The sequence below is a fragment of the Glycine soja genome, chromosome 6 (assembly GCF_004193775.1).
Source record: "Glycine soja cultivar W05 chromosome 6, ASM419377v2, whole genome shotgun sequence".
NCBI lineage: Eukaryota > Viridiplantae > Streptophyta > Magnoliopsida > Fabales > Fabaceae > Glycine > Glycine soja.
Window position 1 is genome coordinate 47974613 of NC_041007.1, and position 13337 is coordinate 47987949.

At 29.3% G+C, this 13337-nt stretch overlaps 1 protein-coding gene across 6 annotated transcripts; it reads left to right on the forward strand.

The window, feature by feature from the left end:
- The first annotated feature begins 6760 nt into the window (after window positions 1-6760).
- On the forward strand, window positions 6761-12803 carry LOC114417419 (trehalose-phosphate phosphatase A-like). Of its 6 annotated transcripts, none has more exons than XM_028382618.1 (13): window positions 6761-6840; window positions 6924-7039; window positions 9208-9640; window positions 9749-9889; window positions 9989-10060; window positions 10198-10323; window positions 10442-10498; window positions 10594-10695; window positions 11012-11089; window positions 11182-11251; window positions 11341-11411; window positions 11526-11618; window positions 12245-12803. In XM_028382618.1, the coding sequence occupies exons 3-13, from the start codon at window positions 9329-9331 to the stop codon at window positions 12299-12301; spliced, it is 1179 nt and encodes a 392-aa protein (XP_028238419.1). In that variant the 5' UTR covers window positions 6761-6840; window positions 6924-7039; window positions 9208-9328; the 3' UTR covers window positions 12302-12803. The 6 variants fall into 6 exon arrangements, with proteins under 6 accessions (XP_028238419.1, XP_028238422.1, XP_028238421.1 ...); XM_028382621.1 differs by having other exon boundaries at window positions 6924-7014; XM_028382620.1 differs by having other exon boundaries at window positions 6924-7009.
- The last annotated feature ends 534 nt before the right edge of the window (window positions 12804-13337 follow it).

Here is a 13337-nt window from a genome sequence, read left to right on the forward strand (position 1 = left end):
AAGATATCTAACACACCCCTCTCATGTCAAGGACTAAACATCTCAAGCATAAAATTTATTGGATTGTACATCTATAGATGGTCCAATAACAGTCCTATTGTAGGTGACACAATAAGCCTAACAATATATTTTAGGATAAATCCTGATACCAACATAAAAAGTGAATTATGTGTCCAATTTAACTTTACAAAAATTACATTTAATGTAAAATTTGCACATCACTTTTATATATATATTAGTTATATCACTAGACGATATGATATCTCCAACACTCACTTTCTTGCACCACATACATGTATTTGAACATGGAAACAAAATATAAAAAATAAAATTTCTTGTGTATGTGTGTAAACATGGCAATAAAATAGAGAGAAAAAATGGTGTGTGCTTGTGAGCGTGACAATAAAATAGAAAGTTTTAAATTTGATGTGTGTGAGTTAAGTATGTTTCTACAAATATTGATTTTCGTATAAAGTGATTTATACGGTAAAAGTTATTTTTAAGAAAATGTATGTATGCACGATGTATATTTTGGTACAATACGATGTTAACCTATCTTTTATGAATTGATATGCATATGCCATAAACTATTTAATTACCTAAGAAATTTGATTTTAATTAAGTTTGAAAAAAAGAAAAAATTACTAAAGTTTTAACTTAAGTAACTTATTAATCATCAATTAATTGGAAATAAAATCCAAAAATGGTTCTATTATGAGTCGATGTGATTGAATGTCACAAAATAAAATTTAAAATAAATAAATAATATAATAAAATTAAAAGGATTTCAAAACAAATTTTTTAAAAATATCATCTAATAATTATTGTAAAAGACTTTAGAGTTTTTTTCATCCCTCACACGTATTTTTTTTTTAGGTTGTCAATTGTCATGTTTCCACTAGAGAGAGAATGTGTGAGAGAGAGAATGTGAGGCTCTCATGCTCCCTACTATCTCAATAAGATACTTTTAATATATATATTTTTTTGTATTCATATCGGTCTAACATATTATTTTCTTTAGGTATGCATCACTACTCTGCCACTAACCAAAATTTTTATCTCAGTTATATCAAACTATTTGTCTTATATCTTTATCTATAATCTTGACATTCCTAATTGATCATCCACTTCAATACCTATATGTTTTTATCTCTAAATAAAATTTCAACAAAATTTTCAAAAAAAAAAAATCTATAGTTAAAAGTAAGCTTGTATTAAATTTAAATTGTTTATTATAAATCTAAAATGAAAATAAAAATGTAATTTAAATAATCGTCGAGATAAAAAAATTATCATAAATTTCTATTAATGGAGAAGTAACGCAAGCAAGAGGTGGAGAAGCATATGGTAACGAATCTACTTAAACTATTACCACGAATATAAGTCTTATATTAATTATATATTTAGTGATGAAAACGTTTTGGAACTTCACTAATTTAATAATTAGTATTTTAAAATTTTGATTAGTTTAACTGTCATGCAATGCATAACAAAATATGTTTGTTTTTTGAACTGACATAACAAAATCTGTTATTATATGTTTCTGAAACTTAACAGTGTAATTTTGTTACCTGAAAGTATTTTCAAAATTTGAATTAAATTTCACGTAGGATGTATTATTAGTATAGATATTATTATATTTTTTATTTTTATTCTTCTTGTAATGTTCTCATTTAAATTATATATTACAAATATGAAACTAATCTATGAATATTTACATCTAAATTTAAGGACCAAAATAATAGTAGATAATTTTTTTAAGGAATAATAGTATGTAATTAACATCATAAACAAAAATGATATCAAGATATTAATATCAAATACCAAATTGAAAACCGTTTGAGTTAACAGTGATCTAGAAAATTAATGGGAAGGGTAATTTTTCATACTTTTTACATATTTAAAAAAAAAATTTTATTTTTTATTTTTGGGAGACTTAATTTTTTTTGCTTAACAAATTCATGAAAGAAAGTGAATATTTACCCTAATACTTTTTAGTTATTTCTCCTTTATATGTACCCGATCAAACATCAGACATAAGCACCTATAAATAAGCTCCAATACTGCAACAGAAAAAAATGTCAATATTAATAAAGTATTTTTTTACTATATTATTAGTATGAAATATTTGTTAGCTTTGTTAATAGCTATTTTTTGTTAAAAAATATAATTAATTGACTTTAGTAAAAAATTTCCCCATATCTACAAAACTCAAACCAGGACGTTAGTTAAAATGATTAAATTCAATTTCACTCGTGTGATAAAGTGTTATGTTTCATCCCACTCATTTTCATTCAAAATGAATATTAATTGGTGTTTACTTTAAATTAAAATTTAAAATATGAAAGTAATTAGTATATTACTGTGAAAATGATAATAACGTTTTCATATATCTTTTTAATTATTAAATTTACTTATATGTGATCAAATCTTAATAATAATTTATAACTGAGTGTGTGGATTAACTGTGATGAAATTATTCCAACTTGACTAGTGGCAAACTTAATGCAATTATATTAAACACTAAAAAAGAAATAATTATTATTTCAATTTTACTATCCATAATAATTCAATTTTGATAAAATTAATTACTTTTATTAGAAGATACAAGTGGTCTTTAAAAATAAATAACACTTATATATAATTAATTAAGTTACTTCTAACATGACTGTGTTGTTAGCTATATATAACGCGTGTAATAAAAATAATATTTTATATCATGCATAAAAACAATAAGAATCTCATTTTAGGCTTTATAATTATTAATATAATTAAGTTATCTTAATCTCTATTTTTGTAATTTTAAAAACTAAAATTATCATTATGAGAGAAGTTAAGAATTAATCAAAGTAACTTTCATTTAATAATTTTAAAAAATAAAATGATATTTATAATTTTTGAAATAAAATTAATTAATATTCATGATTTTAGAATATATATTTATTATATTACTTAAAAATATAACCAAAAAAAAAAACTATCACTAAAATAGATGTCATGTCTTTTCTTTTCTATTATTAATTGTGGGAGAATACCACATCTCTTTTAACAATCTTGTCAGGGAATACTACATCTACTATTTCACATGCTAACACACATCCTATAATAATAAAAAAAATATATTAAATAAATCATGCACGATTCATTGTAATTTGACCTATAACATGTCTGTATTCACAATCGCGAACGAAGAAGGCCAAATTTATTATTATCAAAACATATCAACCATGCACAACTGATGTTTATACATTAAACACAACAACAAATTAGCCATGCATGTGCTTCAATTTAGGTGACAGGACATTGAGCCTGGCCAGTATCTTTTGTACAGCTGATGTTTATACATTAAACACAACAACAAATTGGCATATTTTTATTTTAAATTAAAATTAATTACAATAAATTGTTAGTTATTATTTATGGCTGCAAATTAATGATTGAAAATGATAAACCTATTCAATAAATTAGACATACTAAGGATTGAATTTAACTGGTTAACTCATAGCTAGCCTTGTTCACACATTCACACATCAGTCTGTTACCTTTAGGGACTAAGATCTCAATAGGTACCCCTACATGTCATGATAGGTGGGTTAAGACCTAAAGTTATATATCAATCACCTCCAAAGACAATCGAAGAAGAACTATATAGGGGGCACTCATCTATTATCTGGTTGAGTGTATTTAAGAAGGAAGCAAAAATGAGAGAGAGAAAAAAAATAGTGAGGGTGAATTTATCTCCTATATATGATTTAGACAAATGGAAATGAAAGGGGATGGGAATTAAATTTGTGAGACCCACCGAAATATTAATCACTACTCCCATACATGAGCCATGAAATGGAAAGAAAGAAGTAATTAATGTGTCAATTTTTTCTGATTTAAAATATAAATTATTTTATTATAATACAAAACAAAAAAAAATATAATTATGTTGAAAAAAAACTAATATAATAAAATGTTCATATTTTTAAGTTAATTTTTTTAAATAAGTCAAAAATTTATTTTATAATAACTATTTCTTTCTTTTTTATTTCATTTTTAATTCAAACAAAACATAGAAATGCATATTTCTTGAAAAGTATGAGAGAATGAATGCAATAATTCTTATGAAGGACCAACACATAAGCCTAAAGGACACCAGAAAGGACAAAAAAGAAGAAAAAAATATGGCCTAAGGGTACCTTATGAAGAAAATACAAGGAACACACCTCAATGGTAGTCCCCTTGTCAAAGATCTTGCAAAAAGTACTAAATAAGTAAATATGGAGTTTCACGTTATCTGAAGGTAGATCTGTAAAGAAAAGTCACGGAAGAACAAGTCCAATGGGTGAAAATTCAAACGTAATTATGGACACAACATATTTTTTACCAATAAATATTAATTATTAATTATCAGTTTATTGTTAATAAGAAAAATATGAGAGTAAACATGACCGAAATATTTATGTTCATAAATTAAAAATTGACAAATAGATGTATGCTAACCTCAATAAATTGACTTTGGTACAAAAATCTTGAATCACTCAGTAAAAGTATCATTGTTAGATATGATCAAATTAAACATCATAGACAAAGAAATCTTGCTCTTTAAATATTTTGAATGAAAAATAATATTTTGATAAAAGTCCTCTACAAGTGTTATTTATTTAAATAGAAGAAGAAAATAATTTAACAAAATTAAAATTTACGATAAGATCTATCTATTCATTTTCCCAAACGTTGATATTCACACAATTAATACAAATGATGTCTATTGATATTCAAACGTTAAAGCAAATGTCATAAAGATAATTTTTTTTTCAAATGTTAAAATATCAATTTAATAAAATATCTTTCATAGAATTAATAATTTCCTGTGTATTTATGCTTCAAAATAAAATATACATAAATGGTTCGTGTTTAATGTTTTTATTAAAATATTAGCTTTTAAAGTTAAAATTTTATTCTTTTTTCTATGACTTTTTTTTTATTTTCCACTTATCATGTATTTTCCTCTTTTCTCCCATTTTTGTTGTCACTATTTTTTTTTTGTCACTATTAGATTCCTATTAGTTGTTCTTTCCTCTATATTCTTTGCAACCTTTTTGTCCCTTACTTCCCTTCTCTCCCCATTTGTCATTCTATTGGCATTTTTTTTTTTGTAGCAATAGTTTTATTAATTTATTATTTTTATTTTTGTCTCAATTTTTTAGTGCTTTCAATCCCACACAACCATATTTGTGCGCCAGTGCATTGTTTAATTATTGGCATACTTTCTTTTGAGTTTAATGGTATACAGACATTTTCAATTATAATTTTATTAATTTATTAGTTTTATTTACTTAGGAATTATTTTTTTTCGTTGATTTTTTTAATGCTTTCATACCATAGTTATTACCGATGTGGTGTTTTTTCTCTTTTATTTTTATCCAAGTATATATCCAGTGTTTTTTTTATCCAAGATTATTTTTTTGTCATTTATTTTAAATTTTTTTAGAATAATATGTTTTGACTATAATAAAATTCTCTTTTCACTAGATTTAACAGAAATTTGTTGTGGTCAATTTCTACAATTGATGATTTTTTTAAGCATCACCAATTTCTTTTTATGCTTTTTATACTATAGAACAATGACAAGCACAGCTTTAGATTTTAAAGGTTTATGTTTGATCTTTTTATGCATTTGACTATATTATTTATTGATATATCATGTTTTGCTATTTTTCAAATTGGTTGTTAATTTTTGGAGGAGATATATTAGACAAATATATCTATATTGGTTATTAAGAAATGTCTAGCTATTATTATTATTTTATACATCAAATTTATTATAAAATTATGCACGTGACAGTTAATTTTATTTTATTTTTAGTTGTTGACCACCCCCTGAACCAAAATCCTGGCTCCATCCCTGCCCTTTGGTATAATTTTTTTTATATTTAATTAATATTTATTGAAAATTATAAAATTATAAAAATATTCATTAAATAAAACGTGTGGCCCTTAAATTTTTTTATTTATAATACTGTAACTTTTAACTGATAAAAAATATATATTAAAAAAGTGCACTACAAATAAAATAAAACTTCTACTTGCGTCTAAACAATAGAGAAGGAAACATTTCACATTTGATAACTCACATGTTACTTTCTAATCACCTTCTTAGTTGAAAAATACCTTTTTTAAGTTTTATTTTAATTCCAAGGTCCTTTTAAGACTGGAGCAGAGTTTCTTTCTCGCCCTCAAACTTTTTCCATCATCAGAAATGTGTTCCCACGCGCAGCCCTATTGGCCACGCACCACAACAGCCCCTCTACAAATGCGCGTGTCCATCACGCGCTTCTCCGAGAAGTGAAACGAGTCTGTAGACAAAAATATTTATATTTACTGCAATAACTAATCACGGTAAAAAAAAATCTATGTGATCAACTTTAATCAAATTCTTTGCTTTCCAATTACTTTATTTTCATGCAAAATAGTTGAATCCAGACATTATTTATGAAAAGGATTTCACTACTATTTGAATCAATGATTTATTAATAATAAATATTTTAACTTGAATGATTTCTCGAATTGGTTTTTCGGTTATTTTTGTGTTGTCCCTTTGAAATGATATTATTTTTAGATTTTTATAAATTAGATTTATAATTAAATATTAACATAATTATATACAATATTTTTGAAATGATATTATTTTCATGATTTCTATAAATTAAATTCATGATTAAATATTAACACAATCTTATGCGACATCGTTTTGGATGTTCAACAAAGAAAAAGGTTGAAAAGAGACAGAAGAGAAGATAGGTGGTTTCCATATTCAACGACCGCGCCTGTGTAGTTCTGTAACGCACTTTGGTGAGGACCAACGCGCTTAAATACTCCCTCCATTCATTCATTTCCTTTCTCCAATGTGACCAGCCATTGCTTTCTCTTTTCAGTTCTCTTCTTTTCTCTCTTGGCGACACCACTGCAACACTTTCCTTTTCTATTCTCAGAGCGTTTTTAGTGTTTTTCAAGCAAGCGAGTACGGTACCATTCTATTCTACTCCCTCACGTACGTGCACATTCTCTCTCTCTCTCTCTCTCTCTCTCTCTTTTTCTGTGTTTTGTGGTGGCTTATAATTAGGAAACTACTGCAAAAGGAAACTTTTTTGCTGAATTTTCACAGTCCCAACAGTTTTTTAAAAGGTTTTTTCTTTCTTTCTTTCTTGCTTTAACCATTGTTTTTTTCCTCTCAGATTAAAAATGAGTTTTCTTAATATAACATCATTAATTCGTTCCCTTTATTTGTTTGAACACCATTAGTCTGCAACTTGCATTGTGATCTGAATCTCCCTTGTTTCATTCTTTCCTTGGGACTCGTTTTGTAGTACACTGTCCGACACGACAGTGAATTGTCGGACCAAGTAAGTTCTCGTGTCTTTCAGGTTTGACGCTTTAAGAATTGTGTACGGTCAGATTATGAATCGTTTTAGACGACTAGATCATTCGTCCTTAGAATCCTTGAGCCTAATATAATAATTTCTAGAGGGTACACTTCAAAGCCTTGGAAATTGGTTGGGAGGAATAAAACAAAGTTTTTTTTTATCTGATTGGTCATGGATTTGAATTTTCACTTGTTTCCTTAGATTATGAGATAAATGTGAGTTTTTTTTATAAGCGTTGTTTGAACCAAAATCTTTTTTCTATCTTAAACTGAGACGCCGTTTCCTTATACTAATTTCTGGGTTAAAAAAAAAAAAAAAAGAGGTGCAAACTGCACACTTAACAAATAGGAATGATCCTCATGGTCATGCTAAGTAGTACATGCTTGGACTTTGCTTCTAAAGCATCAACTTTTTCTTTATTTTAACATATTTGGAAAACACGTTAAGAATAGAGGAATCACATCTAGGATGTAGAAGCTATCATTATTAGCATACGAAAATCACATGTGAAATGTGAAAAATCATTTCTAAAATGTGAAATCAAACACACTATTGATTTCTTGTACTGTGTTGTAATTCACAACCGTTCATTAGATTCCTAAAAAATACTTTTCAACTTTTTTTCCAAGCATAGCCTTAACCACAGCAAAAGCCCACCTGAGTTTTTGACTTCATACCAAACTTTAAGATTCCTCACAAATGTATTCTTTACCGTGAACCATTGGGTGCTCTTGCCTAGTGCATCTTCTCTCTGCTAGTCAAATTGATCATCATTTCTGAACTTTGACCGTTTGATTATTATGATTATTTAATGGAGATTGCGTAAATATGTTGACATTCAATGATTCGGTAACAGTTTTGACTAGTGAATCTTTCTTTCTTAAATTTCTTTCGTGTTGCTTTTTCTCTTTTGATGGTTATTATTCGACGTATAATGGAACTTTTTTGACCTGGCTTTTATTTATTTGCTATAGAACGTTTCTTTTTTCTTTTATGAGTGCATCATTGTTTTTATTCAGAGTGGTCGCTGCATGAATGATTGATTGATTCAGTTTTTTGTCGACAAGGGATTCTGGTTTGTCTGCCTTGTAACTGCTTCAATTTTAATCAAGTTGCTGCTGCTATGTTGTCGTTTGTTTTCAGGCTGGTTTTTTTTTTACGGGTTTTTGGTTTAATAATTGCTTCTTGTTGTTGGGATCGTGTTTTTGCTCTAATAATTGCTTCTTGTCGTTGTGATCAAGTGTTGCCTAATAGTAAGAGATTTGGCTTCTCTGAAATGAATAAGGGTAATGTAGTAAAGAAAGTAATCTGTGTAATTGACGAGAAAATGAGTTGTTGATATTCTCGTCAACCACTGAAGTTACTTACTTTATTTCGGGTTATTCACTCTTAAGGTGTTAAATCCTTGAAGGTAAAAAATAAACAAAAATAAAGGATAAAAAAAGTCAAATTGTGAAGTGACATCAATCCCTGCAGGATTTACCTCTCTTAAGTTGTATTTTAGTGTTTTTCTGTTGAAAAGACAAGTCCACTTTGGGTATGTTCATTTTTATGCCATGATGGTTATTTGAATCTCTAACAGGACCGCCATGGTGAGTGAGAGTGATGGTACCAAATTCTAACCATAAAGTTATTAGAAATTCTATTCCTACAACTATTTTTGCCAACTCTTTTTGTTTGTTTATTTGCCTTTGGTAGTTTATAGGTTGATGTTTTCATATGTTTCAATTACTTGGTCACTTGATATTCAATGAATTCAAATCAAACTAATCAATTACACGATCATTATCCTTAGGAACTCATTTGTTGATAAACTGCTACCTCAAAAGCAGTGACAAAGTGGTGGAAGTTTGATAGACATTATAGTTCAATTTGTTCTGAATACCCCTCAAAAGGTCTTACATTGTTGCTGCACTATGAAATTGTGCATAGACCTGGATCCAATGGACCCGAAGCCAAATCTTAACCCTGTCCTTACTGATGCCACACCCTTAACAAGGTCAAGGCTTGGTGTGCCTTCTGGTTTGTCACCTTACTCTCCTAAAGGGGCAACCTTTCCCCATGGTACCATGCTGGCAATACCAAGGAAGAAGACAGGAATTCTTGATGATTTTCGTTCTAGCGGTTGGCTGGATGCGATGAAATCGTCTTCTCCTACTCACAATAAAGTATCCAAGGATCTTGGTCATGGGATTGGATCACCTGATGCTGCTTATAGTACCTGGCTGGTATAACATACTTTCCTCTGTAATTTTGTATGTTCAATAATTTTGGATGTTTTGTTTATGCAGTTGCATTTTACCACCTTAATTTTTTTTTTTTTTTTAATTTCACAGCTAAAGTTTCCATCAGCACTTGCATCTTTTGATCAAATTACCAACTGTGCAAAAGGAAAGAGAATAGCATTGTTTCTGGATTATGATGGAACTCTTTCACCCATTGTGGACAATCCTGACTGTGCTTTCATGTCAGACAATGTATGTAATGCTGTCTTTTGATTTAGTGTCCAGATTTTCAATTAGGTGTTTTTCTTCTCTTGTTATTACCTTGATGATCTGATCCTGAAACTTCTGCAGATGCGTGCTGCTGTTAAAAAAGTGGCGGAATATTTTCCAACCGCGATAATTAGTGGAAGAAGCCGTGACAAGGTATTTAAAGAATTTTATAAAACAAAACAATTTTCTTTCTCGGTATTTTTACTCACACTTGCACATAACAAATTTCCTTGTTGATCTTCAGTTTTGACTTTTGATTTTAACCTTTGTTACATACCCTATTGGCTCAGGTATATGAATTTGTTGGACTAAGTGAGCTCTATTATGCTGGTAGTCATGGAATGGACATTATTGGTCCTCCTAGACAATCTAATTCTGATAATCACCCTGATTGCATAAGGTCTTCTGACCAGCAGGTACTAGTTTCAAAGTTTCAGACATATGTTTGTGAATATATGTCTGGCTTCACATTGTCTTTCTAGAAGTACCTTTTAATGTCCCTCAATTTTGATTTATGATCTTTTGAAATTGCAGGTTGTTGAAGTTAATTTATTCCAACCTGCTGCTGAATTCCTGCCCATGATTAATGAGGCATGTATATTTTGAAAAATATTTTACAATGAATCTCTTTTCAATCTTTTATTTGTACTGGAAAGTTGGATGCTGATCAACTAATCTTTGAACAGGTACGTGGGTTGCTCAAGGAGTGTATAAAAGATATAGAAGGAGCAACAGTTGAGAACAACAAATTTTGTGTGTCTGTGCATTACCGCAATGTAGATGAGGAGGTATTAACTTCTTTTCTGATGCTTATTAATCTTTAGCATAAGAATAGGGAGTTTTTCTGCATAAGATGACTTCCTCTTTTTACCAACTTATTTCATATTTTACCATAAACTAATGTATCTGGTGCTAGAAGACTTCTCGCCTTGCAAAGGTTTGGGAGAGAGTCAGTGTATGCACCCTTAACTTTGCATATGCAAAGAAAGCTGTTTCTTGATTCGAATCCATAACCAACCCGTCACCAAGGCGCAACTTTACTGTTGTGCCACAGTTTGCCCTCAATTTCATATTTTATCATAATTTGTTTCATTTAATGTACAGAGTTGGCAAATTGTGGGACAACATGTATATGATATTCTGAAGGAGTATCCACGTCTGCGTGTCACTCATGGCCGGAAGGTACTATTTCTAGACCCAAATTTATCACTCGTTTTTTAAAAAGATCTAACTGTTAAAGTACTTTTTAATAATCTATGTTTACTAATTTTCAGGTTTTAGAGGTTCGGCCAGTGATTGACTGGGATAAGGGAAAAGCTGTCACATTTCTACTTGAGTCACTTGGTGAGTTCATTGTTTATATTTAATGATTATTTTCTTTGAAGATCAGAATTTGATAATGCAGTAAAATGACACGACACATCTTTATTTAGGACTTAACAATTGCGATGACGTGCTAGCTATATATGTTGGAGATGATAGAACAGATGAAGATGCATTCAAGGTAATAATGCATAACTTGTTAATTTTGATGTCATGCCTCAAATTTCTTGTTTTCAGTTTCTCTTTCCCTCTTTTGTAGATTTCCTTAATACTGATATCAAACGGACTGTAACAGGTTTTGAGAGAAGTTAATAAAGGTTGTGGCATCTTAGTGTCCCCTGCCCCAAAAGAAAGCAACGCAATTTACTCTCTTCGTGATCCCTGTGAGGTAATTCTCTTGGTTATAATTTAGTTTGTATATATATATATATATATATATATATATATATATATATATATATATATATATATATATATATATATATTTTACTGAATCTGAATCTAAATTGATGAACTAATCTATAAGGCACTCCCTAGTCCCTACCCTTATTCATTTAGAGGAGGGCTAACAACACACTATCTAACATATCTTTTACCCTCTTTTTTATTAGTTGAAATTTAATGAAAATTACAAATTCATGAACAGAGTTTATTGAAGAACAATACCATAGGTTGTTTTCTAATCAAATTTGGAGTTTCACCTTAGTAATTTGCACAGTAAAGGATTCCATCAAATATCAATAAAACTCCAATTTTGATTTGAGAACACCACCAATAGCATTTATGGTATTGCATATTTGCATTTAAGTTTTATCCTTTATTAAATAAGAGAGACAAAATTATGTGATTTCCAATAAATTTCAGCTACAAATAAAGAGTGTGATCTGAGAGTGTGCTTATTCACAAAATTTGATTATGCTAAAACAATGTAGTATGTGGATCATTAGGTCTATTTGCTTGTTTATATTGACATCGTTTTTTATGTCATAATTTCAACCAATGTTGTATCTGCAGGTCATGGAATTTCTGACATCACTTGCTGTATGGAAATCAAGCATTCAAGCTCGCTGAAAAGCCTTACAAAGTATATAGAGGAGAACATACTCCACTATGCTACATATTAGAGACAGTATTTTGTTTGTATGTTGGATTTGTTAGAAGACTTTCCAAGAGGTCTGCTGGAACATATTTGAGCTCAGAAGACCTCTGACGACAGCAACAACACTGACGACAGCAACAACATTGTCATTACCCAATTGTTTTGCTCGAAGCTTGTGTGGTAGCTGTAAATTCCAGGCTGAGAATTATATATATTGGAAAGTTTAAGGAAAATCTCCTCATAGGGTTTTTTTTTGTTCCCCCATTAGAAGTTTATTATTGTATTTATTTCATATTCTTCCTTCAGTTTTGGTTACTGTCCCTAACCAGCTCATTGGGGATTAAATATGAAATTGTTCTGGTTTTTTTTTTTTTTTATAGAAAAATTATCATATTTTAATTTTTTAATATGTAGATTGGATATCATTATATGTATAACCTATTTATATCAATCTGATTACCATTACATACTTCATAGTGCCTCCATTTCTTCACTCTTTATACTGTCCCAAAGTTATTCTAGAAAAGATCATTTGAATTGTGATATACTTATTTGAGTAAGGCTTCAATAACTATTGTAGTAAAAATGATCACATACATCGTTCAAATGTGTATTTCATCTATCAAATTATAGTGTCCGTGGTGCTGCATTAATTACTATTGTACTGTCACTGTTTGAATTACACAAAATACCACCACACGAGGCAGACGTGCCATGACACAGACGAGGCTGTCTTGGTCAGCAAGCTGACAAGGGGGTCTTTGAGTCAGCTTGTATCTAAATGTTTGGGTCTTTGAGTGAGCACAATTGGACAATTACTTAATGCATCCTATTTTTTGTTAGGGGCACATTATAATTTTGAAGTGTAGAATGTGTCATTAAGTTCTTCTATCCTCCTCCTTCCTTTGTAGACGGTGAGGCTGCTGTTTAAAGTCGTCAAATGGTAAGTATATATTTTTTTTCTCACAAAATAATGGATTAAACAATCTGTAACATAACGAATATTAT